Source organism: Cetorhinus maximus, chromosome 16 (genome assembly GCF_964194155.1).
Source record: "Cetorhinus maximus chromosome 16, sCetMax3.hap1.1, whole genome shotgun sequence".
In the NCBI taxonomy this organism is placed as follows: Eukaryota; Metazoa; Chordata; class Chondrichthyes; order Lamniformes; family Cetorhinidae; genus Cetorhinus; species Cetorhinus maximus.
The window spans coordinates 31,263,319-31,290,350 of NC_135894.1; the positions used below are offsets into that span (position 1 = coordinate 31,263,319).

Below are 27,032 nucleotides of genomic sequence, written 5' to 3' on the forward strand. Positions count from 1 at the left end.
CTACTGATGTGTACAAACTTGGCGTGAAATTGTGCAAAGCCTATACTTACTTTTCTGACAAATCTGGCATGAAGTGAGGCTCCGAGGAGACCTAAGCGACGTTAATATTGTCTCAATCTTCAAGAAGGGAAACAGCCGAGTGTGACAACTACCGAGGCATGGCTTAAAGTATACTCTCCAATGCAGGCAAGGTCCACGCCGGTGTACTACTGGATCGCCTACTTCCACTTGCAGAGGTTGTCTGCTGGAAACCCAATGTGGTTTCAGAGCATTTCGGGGCATGATGGATTCGATCTTCACCATTCAGCAGGTCCAAGAGAAAGCCGCAAGCAAAACCAAACTCTATGTGGCCTTCACTGATCTGATTCAGTCAACTGGAAAGCTACCTGGAAGATCCTGGGCTATATCGGCTGTCCATGGAAATACGTCGAGGTTGTGCAGCTTTTTGGGGCTGGTCAAAGGTCACAGGGCGGCCTGTAGAAACATTTCAAAGATATCCTGAAATCCTACTTGAAGACTGGCTTTGGCCTCAACAGCTGGGAAGAGTGTGCACTGGAGGGCCCATGATGGTGAGCTCTGCTTCACCAAGCCATAGCTGGTTTTAAAGTAAGGTGGATGATGAAGGTCAAACATGCAAGAGCAAGAAGCAAGCACAAGAAGGTGTGCAACCCCTCATTGACCACAGACTTACCAAATGACTGCCGATGTGGAATATTTGCCCAATGTCGTTTGCTTTTATCTTCACTTTTCTGCCTCTTTACCATGCATTGACTTCACCCCTATCTTTTTCTCTCCCTCTTTCTTTCCCTCTCTACTCTAGCACAGCATGGCAAGCATTCTCCTCGCTTTGAGGGACTGGCATCATGATGATGATGATGATGATGATCACACAGAATCACAGTGCAGAAGAGGCCCTTTGGCCCATCGAGTCTGCACCAACACATGAGAAACACATAATGATGATGATGAATTGAATGTATGCCTCTTTCCTAACTATTCATCAATGGAGTCCCACTAGATTGTTCTTTCCTTTTAGTGGAAAATGTTTTCCCAGCACTCTGTTGAACACTATTTGAAATGTTTCCCATTGTTCTTCTACATTGCTGTTTGCCAATGTAGTTGCTCATTTTATTCTTCCAAGTTCTATTCTGAACCCCACAAAATCAATTTTTCTCCAATCTATTAACTTGAGTTTTCATCATACATATGTCGTTCCCTATTATCATCTTAAAGCATATTATATTATGGTCACTATTGCCGAGGTGTTCTCCCTGCTTTTAATTTTCTTACTTGCTCTGGTCCATTCCCCATGACGAGACCCAATAGTGAATCTTCCCTTGTTGGACTTCTTACATATTGGGTCAGAAAGGAGTCCTGTACACATCGTAGGAACATCCTTCCTTTTAACCCCTTTATCTACTTCTTCTGACAATTAATTAATATCAGTGCAGTCGAAGTCCCCCATGATTATTTTTTTTTAAACTTAATTCTCTAATTTGTCTACATATTTCTTCCTCTGCCTCCCCTGCACTATGAGATGTTCTGCAGATGATAGCAGTTAGTGTGATTGATCCTTTACTATCTTTTATCTCTGTCCAAATAGATTCTATTTTTATCTTACTGACAGTAGAAAAAAGGGACACAGCTGTCATTGTTATCCTGAATAAATACACAGATACTCCCCCTTCCCTTTTGCCAAATGTATGTTATACCCTACAATGTTTAATTCCCAGTCCTGATTTTTCTGTAGCCATATCTAAATTATCCCACTATCTCTGGTCCCTAACTGTGCATGTTTACCTCCAGCAGTGTGTGCATTGCTGTACAGTCATTTTAACAGGATTTCCTCTCACTTTATGTGAACCATCTTTCTAGACTACTGTTCAATAACTTATTCATTCCCTTGCCAGCAATGTCCTCCCTTACTTTATTTTTCTACATAGGAAACCCTCATATCCCAGGAATCAGTCTGGTGAATCTTGGTTGCACCGCCTCTAAGTATATGCTTCCTTCGGAAAGGGGACCAAAACGGCACACAGTACTCCAAAGCCCTATATAATTGCAGCAAGACTTCTTTGCTCTTGGACTCCAATGCCCATTCAACTACCGAACTGCTTGCTGTACCTCCATGCTAATATCCTGTGATTCATGTTCCTCCGACTACCAACTTTTCACCGTCTCTCACCATTTAAAATATTTGGCTTTTCCATTCTTCCTACCAAAATAAATAATTTCACCTCTATATTATACTCCATCTGCCAGCTTTTTGTCCATTCAATTAATCAGCCTCCATTCCCTTTGCAGCCACTTTGCCTTCTCCTCACAGCTTACTTTCCTACCCAGCTTTGTATCGGCAGCAGGCAATGCTAGATCCCCTCATTGCAGTCACCACTCTAGATTGTAAATAGCTGAGCTCAAGCACTGATCTTTATGCCACTCCACACTCTGCCACCCCAAAAATGATCACTTTATTTCTACTCTCCATGCAGTTATATTACTCCAAATCCTATGAGTGCTAATCTGATGTAACAACCTCCTGTGTGGCACCTCAAATGCCTTCTGAAAATCTAATTGTTCGATACTACGAGCACCTGCAAGTTCCCCTACCAGTCACTCACCACCCTGACTTGGAAATATATCGCTGTTCCTTCACTGTTGCTGGGTCAAAATCCTGGAACTCCCTTCCTAACAGCACTGTGGGTGTACCTACACCACATGGACTGCAGCGGTTCAAGACGGCAGCTCATCACCACCTTCTCAAGGGCAATTAGGGATGGGAAATAAATGCTGACCTTGTTGGTGATGCTCACATCCCATGAAATTAAAAAAATTGGGTCCCCTTTACCTACCCTGCTAATTACACCCTCAAAATACTCCAAAAGGTTTGTCAAATAGTACTTCTCCTTTCATAAAACCATGTTGTCTGTCTAACCATCTTGCAATTTTCCACGTACCTTATTACTACATCCTCAATAATAGATTCTAGGGAATTCCAGATGCAGAGGTGAGTGCATCTGACTCACAGCTCACGTAGCCTAACCTCTGTGCCTGAAGTCCCTATCTGTGCGCCTGGTCGGTGAAACTCTGTGTCAGAGTGCAAAAATTGTACAATTTTCCTTGGTGGGTTTGATGGTTTGTGCTTCTTTGTATAAGAAAGAGGTTTCCAGTCAGCTACACCTTGTGTAAGTAGGTTGTTCAGCCCATTGTTAAAGCAGTAGGGATTGGACAAGAAATTATGATCAATCAGGTCTTATAATTGTTAACTCCCATTTGATTTGAGCTGATACATTTATTCATTGTTGTGAGATTGATTCATTTGTTACAAGATTTATAATGCAAAGAAAACACAGAAATGGTGAAAAAATCTCTGACTGAAGATCTGATAGCCTTTCAAATGAATTCATTGAGAACTCAATCATGTAACTGTTATTTGCACAACACTCATTAAACTGGACTCCAGGAACAGGCTTTAAGGGGTCACTAGTCACTGGCAGAAAAATTTTACAATGCACTCCTGCCCAGAAGCTGCTGGGTACCACTTCTATCAACACCAGTTGTCCTTCATCCCTTACTAAGGAATACTGGAATAACTGGAGGTATGTCAGCCCCTTGAGCCTGCTCTACCATTCAATAAGATCTTAGCTGACCTGTACCTTAACTCCATCCACCCACCTTGATTCCATGGGATTTATGAAAGTCTAGCATTACTTCCACCCCTTTGTATTGCAGCACATTTTTAAATATTGGGTTAAATTCACCAAATCTCCAAAAGAGCAGGTCTGAAAATGGGAAAAAGGTCAGCATGTCTGATTCACGGCACTCCCAATTTTCCAAGTCACATGAATCAGAGAATAGGATGTGAATGTCTTCCAACTGCTCTCTTATTGAGCAAGGCTCCAAGCCAATTCAGTTACCCAACCACATGCAACCGATTAACATTTTTAAAAATTCATTCATGGGATGTGGGCGTCACTAGCTATGCTAGCATTTCTTGCCCATCCCTAATTGCCCTTGTTCAGGGGCATTAAGAGTTAATCACAATGCTGAGGATCTGGAGTCACATGTAAACCAGACCAGGTAAAGACAGCAGATTTCCTTCCCTAAAAGACATTAGTGAGCCAGATGGGTTTTTACAACAATTGGCAATGGTTTCATCATTAGGCTGTTAATTCCAGATTTTTTTATTGAATTCAAATTCCACCATCTGCCATGGTGGGATTCGAACCCGGGTCCCCAGAGCATTACCCTGGGTCTCTGGGTTACTAGTCCAACGACAATACAACTATGTCATCACCTCCCAGCTTTTCTAAAGGCAACTTCAGGAATCAAGAGAGCAGAATTCCAGTGTCTCAGATCCACAACAGCAAAAAAACTCAATCTCAGTTAGTAGCTGGGAGATGTTTGATGATTGCCCACAAGCATACTGACCTGCAATGCCTTCTATGTTGTGTGGTGTGAAGTCATTTGCTCTCAGTTTGCACTCATTATGGGAGAGAACATCACAGAATGTATTAACAGCACACAGTAGACAGAAGCTTACCTCATAGTGCTCTCTACTCTGGACAGATTTTAATGAAGAGATCCAGTCCTCCATTTCCTTTCTGTTCTCAGCACAAAGAATCAGTCTTCGGAATGGTGTAATGACCTGAAACACAATCCTCCAATCAGTAAACTAACAGTATAAAAATAAAAACATGTTTGAAAGATAAACAATTCTTACAGGTTCTTCATAACATATAGCTGCACAGTGCTTTGAAGGGAGCAGTATTATGTAAATCAAAATTCTTTGTTCTTTTTGGGAAGGCAGTCTTCCCTACGTCTGCTGCAGTAAGACTGGGAATGAAGATGGAACAGGCAATGCCACTGACATCTGAGAAAATGCAAGCACTGCCCAATAAACAGCACACCAACCCAGCCAGTACAGCACTGCTTGTTTTGCAATAAAAACGGAAAGTGCTGGGGAAACTCAGTTGGTCTGGCAGCATCTGTGGAGAGGGAAACAGAGTTAACATCGAGTCCAACACGACTCTTCTTGCGAACTCTGGGGAGTTTTCCTAGATGCTGCCAGACCGGCTGAGTTTTTCCAGCACTTTGTTTTTCAGGTCTCCAGCATCGGCACTGTTTTGCTTTTATTTTACTGATTTCTTTGCTGATTTGTTTATTCATTTTCAACAAAACATCACCTTGAAATGTGCAGAGAGCATCCCAAGGCATCATGGGTTATACGAGTCAGGGGTACAACAAAGAATAAGGGGCCATGAGACTGACACTAACTTGACCCAATTAGAGTTTGGGTCACTAATACTCAGCTTTCTTGCAGGAATGGAAACTATCTCCATGCCAGAGATCTAGCTAGAGCCATCAATTCCAAAAGTCAACTCCCTTATTGGATGAAACCTCTCAGTAAGCTGCAGAGAATATTTTCTCTTTAGTTTATTCTGATTTTATTTTCAAGAAGGAGTTATATTCAGTCTCACGATTTATTCCCATTAAAATACTTCTGTTTCATTTTCGAAGAAAAGCATAATTCTATTAAATGCACCAAATTATCTCCTGCATGGTTACGCATAATGAGGCAGATGATAAGTCCTTTATAACAAAGGACTTATGAGCAATGTGCATGGGGAAGGTGTTACAGGATGCAAGTGTGATGCTAATAGGGGGTACATGCAATATGCTAGACTTTTAATTGATTACTAGCAGGTCACCCATGACATTGGTCTATGGTCTAACTCACTGAGCAAAGTAAAGGGCATTGTTTTAACTCATTCAAAATGTGCTTGCTGAGAGTTAAAATTAGGCTCAAACGGTCTAATACGTGGCGTCTGAAGTATGGCGGTTAAAGTGTGACAGGCAGCAAACGGGATGCGGGAGGTGCAGGAATATTAAGACTGTTGTGGTACTCATGGTGAGTTGAAGGTTTTTTTTTTAAGGACACGGGTGTCACAAAGAAAGACTTCCATTTCTATTGCACATTTAACAATGTCCATAAATTCCACAGTGCTTTGCAGCCAATGAAGTGCTTTTGAAATACAGTCACAGTTTTAATGTAGGAAATGTGGGAGCCAATTTGCACACAGCAAAAACAGCAATGCAATAATGATCAGATCATCTGTTTTAGTGATGTTGGTTGAAAGATAAATATTAACCAGGAAGCTGGGTTAGTGCCCCTGTTTTAGTTCGAAATCGTGCCATGTGATCTTTTATGTCCATCTGAGAGTGGATGGAGTCTCAGTTTAAAGTTTCATCCAAAAGGCAACACCTCTGGCTGTGCAGCACACCCTCAGTACTGTAATGGAGAGTCAACCTGAATTCAATGCTTTAGTCTCTGGGATGGGACTTGAACCCACAGCTTTCTGATGAACCAGCAGGGGTGCTGCCCAATCCCACAACTGATACCACATAGTACTAAAATAGGCACCGCTTTATCAGTAATGAGGGTGGCCTGAGACCCGAGAGCATCGTGAAGGGGACAGGATCAAAATAATTTGCTTCAGTTTGGGGTTTCTTGGACCTGGAAGGCCAAAGAGAGGATGTCAGGATTGCATGAATTTTAGACAAGGAGGTCACAAAGGCAAGTGCAGGGATCACAGGCTCGGGAAGTATTGTAAGGTTCTGGGATCAGGGAGAACAGGGAATGTGGTCCAGTGGTTTGTGAGCACTGTAAGGAGACCTAGAATCTTTGACTGGGAGCAGGAATGTCCTGGGGCACAGCAGACCCAAGAATGGGCTTTTGGAGTACAGTTGCGGGGGGGGCTCAGGGCAGAGTCTGAAAGCAGCCCCTTTCATGCTGTCAGGTAGCTCTGACCACTTACCCCATGGTCAGCTAGCTCTCGTCTTTATATTCACAGAACCATAGAACACTACAGCACAGAAAACAGGCCATTCGGCCCTTCTAGTCTGTGCCAAAATATTATTCCGCTAGTCCCACTGACCTGCACCTAGTCCATAACCCTCCAGACCTCTCCCATCCATGTATCTATCCAATTTATTCTTAAAACTTAAGAGTGAGCCCGCATTTACCACGTCAGATGGTAGCTCGTTCCACACTCTCACCACTCTCTGAGTGAAGAAGTTCCCCCTAATGTTCCCCCTAAACCTTTCCCCTTTCACCCTAAAGCCATGTCCTCTCATGTTTATCTCTCCTAATCTAAGTGGAAAGAGCCTATTCGCATTTACTCTGTCTATACCCCTCATAATTTTGTAAACTTCTATCAAATCTCCCCTCATTCTTCTACGCTCCAAGGAATAAAGTCCTAACCTGTTTAATCTTTCCCTGTAACTCAACTCCTTAAGACCTGGCAACATCCTAGTAAATCTTCTCCGCATTCTCTCAATCTTACTGATATCCTTCCTGTAGTTAGGCGACCAGAACTGCACACAATACTCCAAAGTTGGCCTCACCAATGTCTTATACAACCTCACCATAAGTTCTCAACTCCTATACTCAATACTTTGATTTATGAAGGCCAGTATGCCAAAAGCTTTCTTTACAACCCTGTCTACTTGTGACACCACTTTCAGGGAATTGTGTATCTGAACTCCCAGATCCCTTTGTTCCTCCGCACTCCTCAGTGCCCTACCATTTACTGTGTATGTCCTACCTTGGTTTGTCCTTCCATAATGCAACACCTCTCACTTTTCCGCATTAAATTCCATCTGCCATTTTCTGGCCCATTTTTCCAGTTGGTCCAGATCTCTCTGCAAGCTTTGAAAGCCTTCCTCGCTGTCCACAACGCCTCCAATCTTAGTGTCATCAGCAAACTTGCTGATCCAATTTACCACATTATCATCCAAATCATTGATTTAGACAACAAACAACAATGGTCCCAGCACAGATCCCTGAGGCACACCACTAGTCACAGACCTCCAGTCTGAGAAGCAATCATCCACTACCACTCTCTGTCTTCTCCCACACAGCCAATTTCGAATCCAGTTTACAACCTCTCCATGGATACCAAGTGTCTGAACCTTCATTGTTAGGTTTATTATAGACCCCCAGGTAGTCAGCAGGAAATTGAGGAGCAAATATATGCACAATTTACGGAGGTGTGTAAAAACAATAATGAGGTGATTTCAACTTTCCCAACATTAATTGGGATAGACATAGTGTTAAGGGCTTTGATGGAGTGGATTTCTTGAAATGTGTACAGGAGAACTTTTTAGGTCAATATGTAGAGGGTCCAACAAGGGACGGCGCATTGCTGGACCTAATTCTGGGGAATGAAGCCGGACAGGTGACTGAGGTGGTGGTGGTAGAGCATTTTAGTGATAGTGACCACAACAGTACAATTTAAGCTTGTTAGGGACAAGGAAACAGAAAAGTTGCAAAAAAATGTTTTGGATTGGGGGAGAGTGGATTTTAGTAAAATAAGGCAGGGTCTGGCCAAGGTAGACTGGGAACAGCTACTTGTGGGCAAATCTACAGAAGAGCAGTGGGGGGCGTTCAAAAAGGAAATGAGGAGGGTATAGGCTCAACATGTTCCCTCTAGGGTGATTGGAAGGAGTAGCAAGCCCAGAGAACCATGGATGGCCAGAGATATTCAGGATACGATGAGAAGGTACAAGGGGAGCAAATCAGTGGAAGCATTAGGATAGCAAAGAGGGGATATGAGAAAGCTCTGGCTGATAAAAGTAGGGAAAATCCCAAGATATTCCATAAGTATATCAATGGGAAGAGGATAATCAGGGAAAGAGTAGGGCCCATTAGGGACCAAGAGGGCAACCTATGGGTGGAGCCAGAGGACATCAGTAGAGTGCTGAACAAATACTTCACATCTGTGTTCACCCAAGAGAATGAGGAAGAAGGTATCGAACTCAGGGAGAGAGACTGCGAGGTTCTTGAGCAAATTGATATAGGGAGTGACAAGGTATTGGAGGTGCTGGCAGGCTTAAAAGTGGACAAATCTCCAGGTCCAGATGATTTGTGTCCCAGACTGCTGAGGGAGGCAAGGGAGGAGATCACAGGGGCTCTGACCCAAATTTTTTATTCCTCACTGGCCACGGGGGAAGTGCCAGAGGACTGGAGAACAGCTAATGTAGTTCCGGTATTTAAGAAGGGTTGTTGAGATAAGCCAGGGAACTACAGGCCAGTGAGTCTCACGTCAGTGGTAGGGAAACTATTGGAGAAAATTCTGAAGGAGAGAATCTATCTCCACTTGGAGAGGCAAGGTTTGATCAGGGATAGTTAGCATGGAGGGAGGTCATGCCTAACAAATTTAATTGAATTTTTTGAGGAGGTGACCAGGTGTGTAGATGAGGGTAGTGCAGTTGATGTAGTTTATATAGATTTCAGCAAAGCCTCTGACAAGGTCCCACATGGGAGACTTATAAAGAAGGCAAATGCACATGGGATTGAGGGTAATTTGATAAGGTGGATTCAAAATTGGCTTAGTTGTAGGAGACAAAGGGTGATGACAGAAGGATGCTTTAGTGACTGGAAGCCAGTGTCCAGTGGCGTACCACAGGGATCTGTGCTGGGTCTCCTATTATTCGTCATTTATATAAACGACATTAGATGGCTATGTGGGGGGCAGGATTAGTAAGTTTGCAGATGACACAAAGATTGGCCGGGTGGTTAACAGTGAGGTTGAGTGTCTTGGGCTACAGGGAGATATAAACAGGATGGTCAAATGGGCAGATAAATGGCAAATGGAATTTAACCCTGAAAAGTGTGAGGTGATACACTTTGGAAGCAGTAATTTGACAAGGAAGTATTCAATGACACTAGGAAGTTCTGAGGAACAAAGGGACCTTGGCCTGTGTGTCCATTGATCTCTGAAGGCGGAGGTGCATGTTAGTGGGGTGGTGAAAAAGGCATGTGGGGCACTTGCCTTTATCAATCGAGGCATAGGTTACAAAAGTAGGGAGGTCATGTTGGAGCTGTATAGAACCTTGGTGAGGCCACAGCTGGAGTACTGTGTGCAGTTCTGGTCGCCACATTATAGGAAGGATGTGATTGCACTGGAGGGGGTGCAGAGGAGATTCACCAGGATTTTGCCTGGGATGAAACATTTAAGTTATGAAGAGAGGCTGGATAGACTTGGGTTGTTTTCATTGGAGCAGAGGAGACTGAGGGGCGATTTGATTTAGGCGTACAAGATTATGAGGGGCATGGGCAGGGTGGATAGGGAGCAGCTGTTCCCCTTAGTTGAAGGGTCAGTCACGAGGGGACACAAGTTCAAGGTGAGGGGCAGGAGGTTTAGGGGGGATGTGAGGAAAAACGTTTTTATCCAGAGGGTGTTGACGGTTTGGAATGTGCTGCCTGGGAGGGTGGTGGAGGCGGGTTGCCTCACATCCTTTAAAAAGTACCTGGATGAGCTCTTGGCACGTGATAACATTCAAGGCTAGGGCCAAGTGCTGGTAAATGGGATTAGGTAGGTAGGTCAGGTGTTTCTCACGTGTCGGTGCAGACTCGATGGGCCAAAGGGCCACTTCTGCACTGTGATTCTGAGATTCCTGCCATAAAGCATTTGAACGTGAAGAGCAAAAATTCATCTGCACTTCTGGCATGTGCCAGGAATGGAAAATGCCCCTTCTGAGTTTGCCAAATCATGCATTCTTTAACAAACATACATTGCCATAAACTAAAATACACCTCAAACTGCTCAAAAGTTAATTGTTTACACCATTTCCAATGCTTTATATGCAAATATATTTAAGCCTAAAGAATAGATGAAGAGGAGAGATTTTGAATTGACTTTTCATCAGCAGTAAAAAATTTTTATAAATTACTTTCTAATCAACTAGGAAAGCACAATAACAGCAATTGAACAAAGAACAAAGAAAAGTACAGCACAGGAACAGGCCCTTCGGCCCTCCAAGCCTGCGCCGATCATATTGCCTGTCAAACTAAAACATTTTGCACTTCTGGGGTCCGTATCCCTCTATTCCCATCCTATTCATGTATTTGTCAAGCTGCCTCTTAAACACCACTATCGTACCTGCTTCCACCACCTCCTCTGGCAGCGAATTCCAGACACTCACTACCCTCTGCGTAGAAAACTTGCCCCACACATCTCCTCTATAGTTTTCTCCTCTCACCTTAAATCTATGTCCCCTAGTAATTGACTCTTCCACCCTGGGAAAAAGCTTCTGACTATCTACTCTGTCCATGTCACTCATAATTTTGTAAACTTCTATCAAGTCGCCCCTCAATCTCCGTCGCTCTAGTGAGAACAATCCGAGTTTCTCCAACCTCTCCTCATAGCTAATAACCTCCAGACCAGGCAGCATCCTGGTAAACCTCCTCTGCACCCTCTCCAATGCCTCCATATCCTTCTGGTAATGTGGCGACCAGAATTGCACGCAATATTCCAAGTGTGGCCTAACCAAGGTTCTATACAGCTGCAGCATGGCTACCCAGCTTTTATACTCAATACCCCTGCCGATGAAGGCAAGCATGCCATATGCCTTCCTGACTACCTTATCCACCTGCGTTGCCACTTTCAGTGACCTGTGGACCTGTACACCCAGATCCCTCTGCCCGTCAATGCACTAAGGGGTTCTGCCATTTACTGTATAATTCCTACCTGTATTAGACCTTCCAAAATGCATTACCTCGCATTTGTCCATATTAAACTCCATCTGCCATTTCTCCGCCCAAGTCTCTAACCGACCTATATCCCGTTGTATCCTTTGACAATCCGCTTCACTATCTGCAACTCCTCCAACCTTAGTGTCGTCTGCAAACTTACTAATTAGCTCAGTTACATTTTCCTCCAAATCATTTATGTATACTACAAACAGCAAAGGTCCCAGCACTGATCCCTGCGGAACTCCACTAGTCACAGCTCTCCATTCAGAAAAGCACCCTTCCACTGCTACCCTCTGTCTTCTATGAACAAGCCAATTCTGTATCCATCTTGCCAGCTCACCTCTGATCCTGCGCAACTTTACCTTCTGTACAAGTCTGCTATGAGGGACCTTGTCAAAGGCCTTACTGAAATCCATGTAGATAACATCCACTGCCCTTCCATCGTCGATCATCTTTGTCACTTCCTTGAAAAACTCGATCAAGTTAGTGAGACACGGCCACCCCTTCACAATACCATGCTGCCTCTCACTAATACGCCCATTTGCTTCCAAATGGTAGTAAATCCTGTCACGAAGAATCTTCTCCAATAATTTCCGTACCGCTGACGTAAGGCTCACCGGCCTGTAATTTCCTGGATTATCCCTGCTACCCTTCTTAAACAATGGAACAACATTGGCCATTCTCCAGTCCTCTGGGACCTCACCCGTAGCCAGTGAGGATACAAAGATTTCTGTCAAGGCCCCAGCAATCTGCTCCCTTGCCTCCCTCAGTACTCTGGGGTAGATCCCATCTGGCCCTGGGGAATTATCCACCTTAATATTCTTCAAGACGCCTAACACCTCTTTTTTGATCTCAACATGATCCAGGCTATCTACACACTCTTCCCTAGACAAATCGACCGCTAAGTCCTCCTCTTTGGTGAATACTGATGAGAAGTACTCATTTAGTATCTCTCCCATTTCTTCTGGCTCCACACACAGATTCCCACCTCTGTCCCTGTGTGGGCCTACCCTTTCCCTGGCTACCCTCTTGCTTTTTACATATGTATAAAAGGTATTGCTGTTCATAGCATCTGTATCTCAAACATTGTCTGTATGTGAGTAATTTATCATAGAAATGCACAATTGTTATTATACTTGTATAAATATCACCTGACTGAGAATTCAATTCTGAGTTTATTTCAAAATCTTTTTGGAAAAAAAAAAGCAAATCTTGAGATTCCCAGGTTTAGGGAACACAAAATTTCCAGCCTTCAACTCTCAAACTACAGAGTGCACATTGGAAAACTTCCCAAACACCACACGCTCAGGATGCACCAATGTGATTGAACCCTTCAGAAGGTAAAAGTTCAAACACAGGCTTTGATGCAAGGCGAAGTTTTGAAGTAAACATTTTAATGAAGATAAAGACAGTTCAATGGGTAAAGTTAAATAGTGACTAACACCACCTTGGGTTATATCAGTGGCAACACAGAAGCTTGGAGGAATACTGTTAATACAGTTCCTTCCAAGGCAGTATTCTTTTCTGTTCATGCTAGTGAAAACCTTGCAAAGTTATCCATAAAAATATAAAAGAATATAAGTAGCAGTAGCTGTAGAGCATACAGTCCCTTGGTCCTACTCCTACATTTAATCTGATCTTGGTTGACCTTCTGCAACCTCGACCATCTAGAACGACAATGGCAGCAGATAGATGGGAACACCATCTGCAAGTTCCCCTCCAAGGCACTCGCCATCCTGACTTGGAAATATATCGCCGTTCCTTCACTGTCACTGGGCCAAAATCCTGGAACTCCCTCCCTAACAGCACTGTGGGAGTGCCTACACCACATGGACTGCAAAGGTTCTCGGAGGCAGCTCACCACCACCTTCTCAAGGGCAATTAGGGATGGGCAATAAATGCTGGCCTAGCCAGCGATGCCCACATCCCGTGAAAAAAGGTATCATCGAAGGCGGCGCGTGGATGAGAAATAGGAGGGGTGGTCACCAGATTTAATGGCGCTTGACTATTGAACAGGAGGGGAAACCATTGCAGGTGAATCTCTGGCTGTGATGAGATAGATGAGAATGGAACCAGGCGAATGCAGTCCATGGGCGATGGTGGAGAGATGTTGGGGTTAGGATGATGAGGTCAACAATATCAAAGGCAACAGACAGGTGGAGAAGGAAGGATTGTTGACCACAGTCACACTTCATGTTGTCCACAAGCTTAGGTGTTCCATTTCTTATAGCTTCATTGAGGTCATTAATAATTATTCGGAATAACAGGGACAGATTCCTGGAAGGAACTGATCCCTGTTGTCTATAATAATTATTAATAGTCTTGATGATGTTATTATAAGTAGAATGCAGTTCAGCGAATGTTGCCTAAGGAGAACTGTGACAACAAGTATCCGAAAGTATTTCCTCCTGATTAACCAATTAAGTATTTAACTTGCGACTCTCTCTTGGATCCAATGAGCTTTTGCTTCAAATCTCCCGTGGGGCACTTTACCAAATATGTGCGACAATCGAGCTATTGATATTGATATTTAACAGCTGTTTGTTGGGAATGCAGGTTAAGTTTGTTTGGCATATCTTGACCTGTATAAAGCCATTTATCCATTTATGCCACTCAATTGCTGTCATTAAAATGTGCTCTAGTATTTTTTCCACCACACATCAATCTAACAGGACTGCTGGGACCTCTTCTAGATTTTGTCTCACAATGTTCCCTAGGAAGCAGCTACATACTCTATTTGTTTCTGCTTCTCAGTCCAAGATTCCATATTTACTCTCTCTCTCTATCTGTACCTAATCTATATACTTCCAAGCATAACTTCCACTCATGTCAGAAATAAATAAACCTCATTTGCACAAAAAGGGAATTGTGAATGCAACTCCTCCCCAAGGAAATTTCTTCCATTTGGGCCCATCTTGAACAACACCATCTCAAGGGGAAGAAAAAGAACCAACTTGCATTTCCCAATCCGGAGGACACTCAATTGCGTCAACTATTGGAGAGGCTTTCTTTAAATTGAGATGTTAATCTGAAGCCCTGTCAGGTGGATGATCCTACAGCTTTAAATCGAAGGACAACTGGGAAATTCTTCCTTGTATCCTGATCAATATTTGTTCCTCAACCAATATAACTAAAACAGATAATCTGGTCATTATATTGCTGTTTCTGGGACCTTGGTTTGTGCAAATTGGCTGCCTTATTTCTTACATCATAATAATGGCTGCGCTTCAAAGGTACTTAAATAGGCTGTGTAGCATCTTGGGACATTTAGAGCTGTCTTTCACAACCTCAGTGTAAGATCTTTCTTAATCTCTTTTCACAACCAATGGTGTAGTCCTGCAGCATTGTTTTTAAATGAGCAAAAGTGGCATCTAATTTGCACATGGTAAGGCCACAGAAACATCAATAATCTGTTTTGATGGAAGATTGTGTGTCGAGAAATCCCATGTTCTTTTATCAACTGTGCAACGGGTTCTTACAGTAGCAGCAACAACATGTTGCATGTATAACATGCCAAGATACTTCCCAGGAGTATTATCAGAGTGTATTTGACACCAAGCCACATAAGGGGAGGAGACAGATATAAAGGAACAACAAACTTTAAGGAAGGAATTCTAAAGCCTAGAACCTAGGCAATTGAACACACGTTTGCCAATAGTAGAGTGATTAAAATCAGAAGTGTGCGAGAGGCGAGGATTGCAGAGGGTTTTACGGCCAGAGGAGCTTAGCGAGATCTGGTTTGCATCCATCTGATGGAGTTTTGTTTAATGTTCCAGTTCCCACGGTGCAGCAACCTTTCAGTACCACTTTGAAGTGCCAGCCTAGATCATGCATTAAAATCCTCGGAACGAGGCTCAAACCCACATCCTTCCAATTCAGAGGCAAGAGTATTTCATCAAAAGCACACCTGACACTTAATAATCAAAAGCAAAATACTGTGGATGTTGGAAATCTGAAATAAAAGCAGAAAGTGCTGGAAACACTCAGCAGGTCTGGCAGCATCTGTGGAAAGAGAAGCCATTCTGATGAAAGGTCATAGACCTAAAAATGTTACTCTGCTTCTTTCTCCACAGATGCTGCCAGACTTTGTGTATTTTCCAGCCTTTTCTGTTTTTACTTCTCATAATCATATTGACATCAGTACGCTAAAGAAATAAATGAACTGAAAGGAAGAAATTAGAATAATATTTTGTCCTATATAGGACTGATACAAGAAACACACAGCAAGAACTTCAGGATTCAAAAGTGTTAGGGAAATTGCTGAAAGAAACATGCATATTATTAGTTTACTGAAAAAGTGTAGAATCAGTAAGATTTTTTTGTGGTCACAGCTGTTACCAAAAAGCCTGGGCAAATTACCTCCTCCTGGTCCCAGGCAACCCAATTGAGACAGTATAGGCTGTAAGTATGAAATGCTACCAACTCTATGGTTTAAGATGAATCCCTAAAGTAAAATAAGAGTTTGGTTTGCAAGTAGGAACCTGCCCTTCGTTCCTGAGTATTCAGTAGATATAAATCAGAGAACTGGAGGATATTTAATAGAGCGAGAACTCATGTGTCAGCAAATCTCATGGAATGCACATTCCTTCCCATTTCACTGTATGAGCATGTACACCGGTAACCATTTCCTTCCATTTGTCACCCTAGGAGGAGTAGAATACAGATAGCGTTGCAGGAACAGATGGCATTGCAGGCCAGGTTAGGATTGGCAATAGTCCATGGTGATTTAGATAGTACAAAAATGGGACATGCTAAAAACCATTTCGGAGCATACACAATGAAAAAGCAGCTTGTTCCTCTTGTGTACCCATTGTTGACTCAGAATGAGCAGGTAGAACAAGTTGTGGCAAAGATTACTTCCTGAAATCTGAATGACGTAATTCAGATATTATAGCTATTTGAATACTGGTCCAAAATAGGCTGTTTCTGATTTGAACAGTACATCTAACATGGAGGTCATCAAATTCAAGTGGCCATAAGCACTCATTGCTATAGTTAATACTTAGTCAGAAAGTTTTTTGATGCCCATCTCTGTGACAATGTGGGAGCTTTGGTCAGATCTCTAAAACGTATTTAACTTTTTACTACCCTTTCATGGCAATCATTTTAAATGCTTGTTGCTGCTTCCATGAAATGTGAAAGCTTACTGCTGCTCCTAGTTGAGAGGGAGAGAGAGAGAGAGAGAGAGACTCTTGCAATTGATCCAAAGCATTTAAAATAGGTCAATTTGTGTCCAGGCCACACAACTCAAATAAAAACATTCAAAGTAGCAGTTATATATTTAATTTGGAAGACATTTTTAACTTTTTTGTTATAAACTTTATATTTTCAACAATTTCAAAGTTTCAGCAGTCCTTCAAAGACATCGGAGAGAAATAAGCATGAGACTCCATGTGAGGTTAGCAGCAAAAGCTGTCAAATTTTTATTAATTTATTCATCGGATGTGGGCTTTGCTGGCTGGGCCAGCATTTATTGCCCATCCCTAGTAGCCCTTGAGAAGGTGATGGTGAGCTATCTTCTTGAACCACTGCAGTCCATGTGGTGTAGGTACACCCACAGTGCTGTTAGGGAGGGAGTTCCAGGATTTTGACCCAGTGACAGTGAAGGAATGGCGATATATTTTCAAGTCAGGATGGTGAGTGACTTGGAGGGGAACTTCCAGGTGGTGGTGTTCCCATCTATCTGCTGCCCTTGTCCTTCTAGATGGTAGTGATCATGAGTTTGGAAGGTGCTGTTGAAGGAGCCTTCCTTGGTGAATTCCTGCAGTGCATCTTGTAGATGGTGCACACTGCTGCTACTGTGCGTCAGTGGTGGAGGGAGTGAATGTTTGTGGATGGAGTGCCAATCAAGCAGACTGATGAGTTTGTGGTAAGGGACTTGGCTCAGGACATATTTAATTCTGCAATAAAATTCAGGAGATGCAAGCTGTTTCTTATTTCTTTTACTCAGGAGGAAACAAAAATCATCTAATTATTTCAGATATACATCTTTTCTATTGTTCAAATACCTATTTACAGTTAATAAATATGATTGGAAGTTTCTATCTGAAGCCCTGGTCTAATAATCTATTAACAATAATTCTAGACTTGTCACTCTGGTTTGACTTATTCTTGGAAGCTTCACCACATGGGCTCACGCCTTGAACTGCTCTGCCCAGTTAAATAAAACTTTTAATCCTTCTATAAAGCTTTACAATAAACAAAATGAAAAAAAGATACTCAGACATGAACTGTTCATCCAGTTGTTGCTCACAGCTGAGTCCTAGAGATCAATCTTTCATTCCTGGAGACTCCAGCACAAGCCTGGAGGTCTGGCAACCCTAGTGCATCCTAGCACTTTCCAAAGATCAAGGAGTTCACATTGTTATGCCCATACAGGCATGTCATTTTATGAACTTCCAGTCAATACTTTTAAACAAAGGACCCAAACAGGTTATTAAGATGGTTGCTGCAAATCATGTGTCTTTAAGCATCTGGAATACAGACAGTATCAAGTCTCCAGTGAATACCTAATTGAATAATGGACATAAGTGGAATTCACAAATCTCATTGTTTAAGGACGGGCTAACATCTAAAGACTATGAAGTTTCCAGACCTCCCGTTTCCATGTTTCAGACCGGATAATAGGGACTCATGGCTACTGTCAACTTCTCATGGTATCATAATGGCTCCCCCCATCCAAATAGACTGGGTGGGCCTCAGAAGTGCCATGTGATCAAAACTGGCTTCAGGGACTGCACCCTTCATACCCCAGGATCTAGAAGATCCAACAGAAGCATCAGTCATCAGCCAGTCTGACTCTGAAACTAGCTGCCAGTCATGAAACAGCCAAAGTACTCAACCAGTTCTAGTTTAAGTTTACCTGGGAACCAACCTTCTAGATATTTGACTACAAGAAACCTCACAACTTGCTGTGAATCTTACACTTTACAAGACTCTCACTTCAACTTTAAATCATCGAATTCATTCAAGAAACCACAGGGCTGCCACATGGGAGACTGGAAATTGTAAATCAGAGACTGAATTAGCTGTGCACCATCTTTATCTGTATTCAATCTGTGTGTGTGTGTGTGTGTGTGTGTGTTTGCGTGCGTGAGGCTGAGTGTGTGACATTGTGTTATTTCAGGGTACGCTCGAGAGAATAAATAATCTTCTTTATCTTTAAATTCACAAAACCCTGCTGATCAAGTGCTTAACTGGAATACACACTCCAAGGGCAGGAAAAGACACACTTCTTTCCATACAAAATATATTGATTACGAGCAGTAAGACAGAAAATACATTCTGTCCATACAACATCCATTTCTATGATGTATCCAGTAAGCTGAATGTCGTGATAAAGGTTTTTTTGGACCCTGGGTTTGCTACAATTACTAGACAGGTAAACAGGTACAACTCAATATGTTGTAAGTATGTTTAAGGGGGAAATGGTGGCAGAGTGGCAATATCACTGGACTAGTAATCCAGAGGCCACGGGTTCTCGCCATGACAGAGTCCAATGACACCACGACACATGATCTCCGAGAGGAGTCGAACAGCCTTCGTCACCTGGCAAAGTCACCTGCGTACCCGGCAAATGATGGCAGAATACCATCAACTGAAGGCCGAGGTCCAGTAATGCATTTGAGACATTGAGGCATGTGGGTGGAGAAGGTGCACGAGATTCAGGCCTACACCGACCAGCATGACATGCGCAACTTCTTCCAGGTTACCAAGACGACCTATGAATCAACCGGACAAAACCCTCTCAGATCACATGACGGCTCCTGGCTCCTCAAGGACAATGACGCCATCAGTCAGTGTTGGAAGGAGAACTTCGAATTGCTCCTCAAATCGGAACTCCACCATATCGGAGGAGACCCTGGGACGAAGAGGGCATTCTCCGGGGTCTCAAAAACGTAACCATCATTACTATTCACAAGAAGGTGTCACCTCCGATTGTGAAAACTACAGGGGGATTTCCTGTCCATCGCGGTAAGATCCTGGCCCCCATCCTCCTGAACTGCCTTCATGCGGTCACTGGGGAGATCCTCCCGGAAACCCAGTGGGGCTTCCGACCATCCCAGGGTACTGTGGACGTGGTCTTTGTGGCTAGACAGATCCAGGAAAAATGTTGGGAGCAAAATCAAGAATTGTTCCTCGCCTTCATTGACCTGACCAAGGCGTTTGATTCTTTAAATCGTGAAGCTCTATGGATCGCCCTTCAACGCTTTGATTGTCTGTTGAAGATTGTCACCATCCCGAGGCTCCTGCAGGACAATGTGGCCACCACCGTCCTGAGTAAAGGATCTGAAACTGACACCTTTCACATCCGGGCCGCAGTCTTGTTCACCATTTACCTGACTGTCATCATCCACCTCATCCGAGATGAGTTGCCACCTGGTGTCCGCATTCAATATTGTCTGGACGGGAAGCTCTTCAACCTTGGTCGCTTGTGGGCAAAAACAATACACTCCACCATGGACATCCACAACCTTCAGTTTGCAGGTGACTGCTGCGCGATGGTTCACTCTGTGCAGGACAAACAAAGATGCTTGACCTCTTCAACAACTCGTATAAGAGGCTTGGCCCATTCTTAAACATCGCCAAGATGAAGGTCCTTTACCAGCCTTCCCTGGACTAGTTGAGCATCCCCAGCGCCATCCACGTAGATGGGGTGACTCTGGAGTATGTGCAGCACTTCCCTTAGCTCGGCAGTCACCTCTCCCACAGAAGAGAGCTTCCATCAGCAGTGCTTGCGTCGAATCCTGGGGATCAAATGGGAGGACCGCAGGACTAATGTGAGCATCCTCCCCGAAGCTGCGTCTACCAGCATTGAAGCCCTGTTCCTGTGGAGCCAACGTTGATGGGCGGGCCATTGCGTCCAGATGCCCAAAAACTGCCTCCCTCGGCAAGTTCGATTCTCACAGCTCTCCGTTGGCCAACGCTCAAAGGGCGGCCAAAGGAAAAGGTATAAGGATGCGCTCAAGATCGGGGGCATTAACACTCCTGCTTGGGAGGAAATTGCTGCCGGTCGTTCGGCATGGCACCACCAGGTCCATCAAGGTGCAAGCCACTTTGAGGCTCAGCAACTCACAGTGAGGCAGAATGACGGCAGCAGAGGAAGGAGAAGGAAACCAACCCAGGGCTGCGATTTCCACTCCCTTGCTCAACATGCCCCCACTGAAGAAGAACATGTGGATCCAGAATTGGGCTCTTCAGTCATCTTAAATCTCACCAAGCCCTACAGACATCAACCTTGATTCCGAGGGACCGCCAACAACAACAAATCCATAGGCCCAGGCTAATGCTCTGGGAACATGGGTTCAAATCCCACCATGGCAGCTGGTGGAATTTATTTTCAATTAACAGTGACCATGAAACTACCACTGATTGTCACAAAAACCCATCTGGTTCACCAATGTCCTTTAGGGAAGGAAATCTGCCATCCTTACCTGGTCTGGCCTACATGAGACTCCAGACCCACAGCAATGTGGTTGACTCTTAACTGCCCTCTGAAATGGCCTAAGCAAGCCACTCAGTTCAAGGGCAATTAGGGATGGGCAACAAATGCTGGTCCTGCCAATGACACCCACATCCCATGAAAGAACAAATTTTAAAAAGTGAGCACTCATTGAAAGGGCTTTGACACTGAATTGCAGGAAAACATCAAATGTAAGAAGTCCACGGAGTATAAAATGCTGAAATCTTACAGTACCACTGTGGGAAAATGGGTTTTGGAGGCTGCATTGGTTTCCAGAGCTGGCCTAATCATCCTTTAATCCTGTTAGGAAAATTGCAACCCCCAGGAAATATTCAGAACCTTGGCTTGACAGGAGTATTTCGGGAGTGGGAGAAGGCACTGGGAGCACATTATCATGTATGGTTTGATCAGAAAGAGGAGGTACACATAATCCTGACACCTGGTCAACTGGAGCTGCCAATATTTCACATTCTATTACACAGCACACCAGAAACATTCCAGAATCAAAGCATAGTGTACACACGCATGTGTGAGATTTATTTTTAGAAATGTATTTTTAGACATTTATGTTTCTACAATCACATCAATATGTACTGGAATGCTAATAGCTTAGAACACTGCATCTGAATACATTGACTTCAAGTCTGAGACAAGCTCAATCCACTATCTAAAATACAGTTAAAATTATAACCTTAGACATTTTGTTAGCTGTGGAAGTGCTGGAAAGTGATACAGGTTAAATTGAAGCTCTGAATAATAATGGGATAGCGCCAGAATGAACTTCAGGAAAGCAGCTAGGAACACTGTTGATTGGTATAATTTCCCTTTACTTTATTAAAGATTGTGCAAGTGTGCGCTTGCCTGAATGGAATTGAAAAAGAACACACTTGTGGACTCTGAGTGCAGATTCTTGTCCACCAAGGATTACATGTCGTTAAGTTACACATCTGTAACCCATAGTCGTCCATCCCATAAATGATCGAGAGCCCTTGGACAATGGTCCCCAATCAGGGCTTCTAATGGGCAAGGTTCTGCATTTGGAGAACACAAGTGGAAAATGGATCCCTATGATGGTGTTCAGCAACCTAGGACAGCCGCCATTTTGTACAGATTGGGGGAGTGTGTGAGTCTGTATGACTCTGTTGGAGCCTGAGGAGAGTTGAGTGAGGCGATGAACTTCCTGAGGGCAGAGGCCAGGGGTTAGTTACTGCAGCTGGGGCTCGAGGAACGAGAGTAGGGCAAGGCCATATGCAATTCCCAGGTCTTGGAGTCAGCCTTGGTGCTGCTGTGTGAACCCAAACCTGAGCCGGGTGGCACATGCATCATCATTAGCGTGTAAACTGGTGGCCTGTCACCCTGGAAACCAACGTGCAGAAGTGAAATGAGAACAGTAGTTATGATAATAAATAATATAACAGGACAGAACAGAACAACCCAGTACAGCCTGTCTCTGCTCCAGCTCCTCAGAGCCCTGGCCACAGTAACCAGGCCCTGGCCTATGCCCTCAGGGCGTTCATTACCTCATGCGACTCTGCTCAGGCTCCAATTGAGGTACGCACACACTGCACAAAATATGCTACCTCTAGTCACCATCACACCAGGCACCATCACACCCCATAAATTAAATTAAACAATAAGTTGAAGACAGTGTAGAAACACACCCCTTGAGAATAGTGTGAGAACATTTCACTCACTCATTATAAAAATGGTTTAACAACTCTGTCCAAATAGCAATTCTCACGGAATGAGTTAAGCAACTTGCCAGTAAAATTGGACAGTTTTTGCACCTAAAAGTGAAATATTCTGAGCAGGAAGATTACCATGTAACAAACCCTCTTCCTTTCTCTCAATCAACAGATTCTCCCCTTCATTTCATGCATCCAAGTGTAACTAGTTAAAATCAGAATAAATCCCAAGCTTGCATAATCCTGGGCCATTGTGAATTGGGATGGAAAATCATGGTTGTTTGCGTCAGGAAATGTTGTTCATACTCGCAGTGGACAAGGCCTGGTACCAGGATCATGCAAGAGGAAAATGTTTACCCAGTTAGTGCTATGCCACCTAGATCCTTCAAAGAAATCTTAATTGTGCCCAGCCCAATTAAGGAAGGGACAATTTCTTATGGCATGAGGCAGCTTCAAACCCATTTTGCTCAGAGAAAATATAAATTGTCAAACTCTGACCAAGGATTCAGCCTCTTGGGTTTCATCCCCCCACAAGGATCAAATGGCCAGATAAACTTGGACTAAACTAGGCATTTTATTGACACCTCTGCAGCTTGCAATGATTATTGACCCTCACCGTGCAGTCTATGCTGTCATATGTTCTTAAGTCCTGGTCTTGTTCAGTGACACAACATTTTTTGTTCTGTTACACACCCAGCAGCTACCAGTGTCCTTCAAGCACTTGTCTCTGAACAGCTGCACTGTCACCATGTCATCCAATATCTAAACAATATATACAGCACATTTGCTTCTAGGTTTCAGCTCCTCCTGCTGTTGAGCAGTCAATAGTCAATGTCAACAATCATAAGCTAAAAGAATTTTCTATTGGGTGGAATTAAAATACCCGCTGCACCACTCTGGGTGTGAATCCAAACCCTATATTGGCCAACATGACTCTTCCCTTGCTCAATCCTCAGTTTAGGTGAAGGCAAATCTACCTTCACTCTCCTTAATTGCCCTCCCTCCAATTTCATGTTGACACTTGGTCTGACCATGACTTCCAGCTCCTACCCTGTTAATGCCACTGCCATTTCTTACCTCCTTGTTGATGTATCTTAAGCAACTGAATGCAGCTGCACATTGGGGAAACACGTTCCCACACACGGTGTGGAGCTGTGTTTAATTAATTAATACAGCAGCAACAACATACAGGAACAAGGCTCCCTAGGAGATTCAGGACAGGGCTGGGCAGGACAATTTCTATTGTACCAACAATCTTCTTTTTAAGAATCCAATCCAAGTAGGTGCATCAAGTCTGAAGTGGTTAAGTAGTTTGAGAACATGTTGGGTCACAGTTTAAACTGGGCCCAAGTCAAAAATCTTCTCTTTAGCTACTCATTGTCATCCAACAATAACGAGGATATAATGTCTTCTAATGATGGCATCTTTCCTTCCCCAAACTAAGAGAAGATGGGTGCTCACCATTTACAACGAATAGCAACATATTGAAAGCAATATTCAGGTGGTGGAAAATATATCAAAGCAATTCACATCAGGAGGGCACAAATAGCAGACGTTGAGCGGGAAAGGAAAAGGACTGTGAAAGGGGGTGGAGAAAGAACTAAGTCCTGCAACAAAGGTTCACCTTTCAGGAAGGCACAGAGTTAAGGCAACCACCTCTCGAGTATGAGGTAATCTTGGGTCCTTTCAGACAAAATCTTAGCATCTGTCTCAGTGGCATGGAAATGGTGCCTTGTTCAGACAACATTAATTATCATATGCAGAGGCAAGTGATTCAGAGTCAAATCTTGCTCTTGTCACTGTTGGGAACAGAAAAAAAAACACAGAAATATTGTACCAATGTCTCCCGTATAGTGACATATTGTGGTTCATTTTAGCGGGGGGATATGAAGTCAATGAGGCTGAAAAAAAAGTCACTGCTACATTACCCGATGTACAAATCAACAATACATTGGGTTTAGTTCAAATATTAGAATGCTTTCTTTTGGACCAAACTCAATAAAACCATTAGAATTAGCTTGAGGCATTAGTGAGAACAAAGCTTTATACAGCCCGCTGAGCACTTACCATTACATTTCTTTGCACTCCAGTGTCAGGATAACCTGATCCTCAGGCAGAACTACTGGCCAACAGATAAACTAGCACTGAATTGAAACGCCAAGGAAACTTACATTTACACGTAGATCTTGACCAGCTTACCTGATCACTTCTATCCCAATCACTATACATCTTTTACAGATAAGCCTGGAGATTCTGCTCCTGACACAGGCTCTCCCTCAAACAGAACACAGATTGAAGAAATGGGATAAAAGCAAAAAACTGCGGATGCTGGAAATCCAAAACAAAAATAAAAATACCTGGAAAAACTCAGCAGGTCTGACAGCATCTGCGGAGAGGAACACAGTTAATGTTTCGAGTCCGTATGGCTCTTCAACAGAACTAAGGAAAAATAGAAGAGAGGTGAAATATAAGCTGGTTTAAGGGGGGGTGGGACAGGTAGAGCTGGATAGAGGGCCAGTGATAGGTGGAGATCACCAAAAGATGTCATAGACAAAAGGACAAAGAGGTGTTGAAGGTGGTGATATTATCTAAGGAATGTGCTAATAGGTGACATTAAGGGTAGAAAGCAGGATGAGCAAGGTACAGATAGCCCTAGTGGGGGTGGGGTGGGGGAAGGGATCGAAATAGGCTAAAAGGTAGAAATAAAACAATGGATGGAAATACATTTAAAAATAATGGAAATAGGTGGGAAAAGAAAAATCTATATCAGTTATTGGAAAAAAGGGGGTGGGGATCGAGGAGAGAGTTCATGATCTAAAATTGTTTAACTCAATATTCAGTCCGGAAGGCTGTAAAGCGCCTAGTCGGAAGATGAGGTGCTGTTCCTCCGGTATGTATTGAGCTTCACTGGAACAATGCAGCAGGGCAAGGACGGACATGTGGGCATGAGAGCAGGTGGAGTTTTGAAATGGCAAGCGACAGGGAGGTCTGGGTCATGCTTGCGGACAGACCGAAGGTGTTCCACAAAGCGGTCACCCAGTCTGCGTTTGGTTTCTCCAATGTAGAGGAAACCGCATTGGGAGCAGCAAATGCAGTAGACTAAATTGAGGGAAGTGCAAGTGAAATGCTGCTTCACTTGAAAGGAGTGTTTGAGCCCTTGGACAGTGAGGAGAGGGGAAGTAAAGGGGCAGGTGTTGCACCTTCTGCGGTTGCATGGGAAGGTGCCGTGGGAGGGGTTGAGGTGTAAGGGGTGATGGAGAAGTGGACCAGGGTGTCCCGGAGGATGAACGATCCCTGTGGAATGCGTGTTTGGTGGTGGCATCATGCTGGAGTTGGCGGAAATGGCGGAGGATGATCCTTTGAATGCCCAAACACATTGAGTTGAAAGCCTATGCCTGTCCTGTAAAATTCTATGAAAAATGCCATGGAAGTGCAACTGTACTAAAATTCACAGCTGTACCAAAAGCTCTTAAAATTCTCTGATTTATGAGCAAGAAAACTACCAGACCAGATCAAGTGATCAGGAAAGTTATTGGTCAGGGACATGCATGGAAGTTCCCCATCCAGCCTCTTTAGGATTGAGTATTGATCTCATCTTTTTGGAGGCTTAGCATTACCTTTCAGAGTAGGGAAGCCATTTCCTGCAGACAGCCATTAAATTAGCCTCGGTGGCTTTAATGTCAGTTTTTCTTCTGTTACCCTCTGTCTTAATGCATTTTCTGGTGTGGTAGGTGCTGTGAGTATTAGTTTACTCTCAATTCTCCGCCTGGTTCCTTTTTCAACCCTTGATAAACTGTTGCACCATTCTGAAGATTAGACATGCAGATCTTGAGGTTGTTTTGTTGACTGCTGAACTATGTAATGAACGAAAACAAAAATACCTGGAAAAACTTAGCAGGTCTGACAGCATCTGCGGAGAGGAATATAGTTGACGTTTCGAGTCCGAATGACTCCTCATCATTGCTTTTATGTAATGAATGAGGCAGCCACGTAACCCATTGTTCTGTGGCTGTCAATTGGAGTGTACCAAAGTACCGCTTTACACAGGCTTAGCCATCAGCCTCATGTTACAAATCCAGCCTCATGTTACAAATCCAGCCTCATGTTACAAATCCAGCCTAAGTGATCATTCAAAACAGACTCCAGACGGTGGATTTCATGTTTGGCTAGCTCGTGCAGACAGTATGTTAAGGCTGTAAAGGAAAGAGGCCCAAAGACACTAGGTCTCAAGATCATTTGTACTTTGCACATAATTGTGGGGTGGTGGGAGGGTGGGTTGGTGCAGGTGTCTTGAGTGTCTTGCTTTACACTCGACCATATGTCCCTGTTTACCAAGGCCAGGCACTAT

At 43.5% G+C, this 27,032-nt stretch overlaps 1 protein-coding gene across 1 annotated transcript in view; it reads right to left on the bottom strand.

Annotated features, from left to right (window-relative positions):
- The window catches only part of dgkh (diacylglycerol kinase, eta), a 675,016-nt gene that overhangs the window by 256,394 nt on the left and 391,590 nt on the right, over positions 1–27,032 (bottom strand). The window contains 1 exon segment of the mRNA XM_078559610.1: positions 4,541–4,645. Coding sequence (XP_078415736.1) covers positions 4,541–4,645 — 105 coding nt within the window.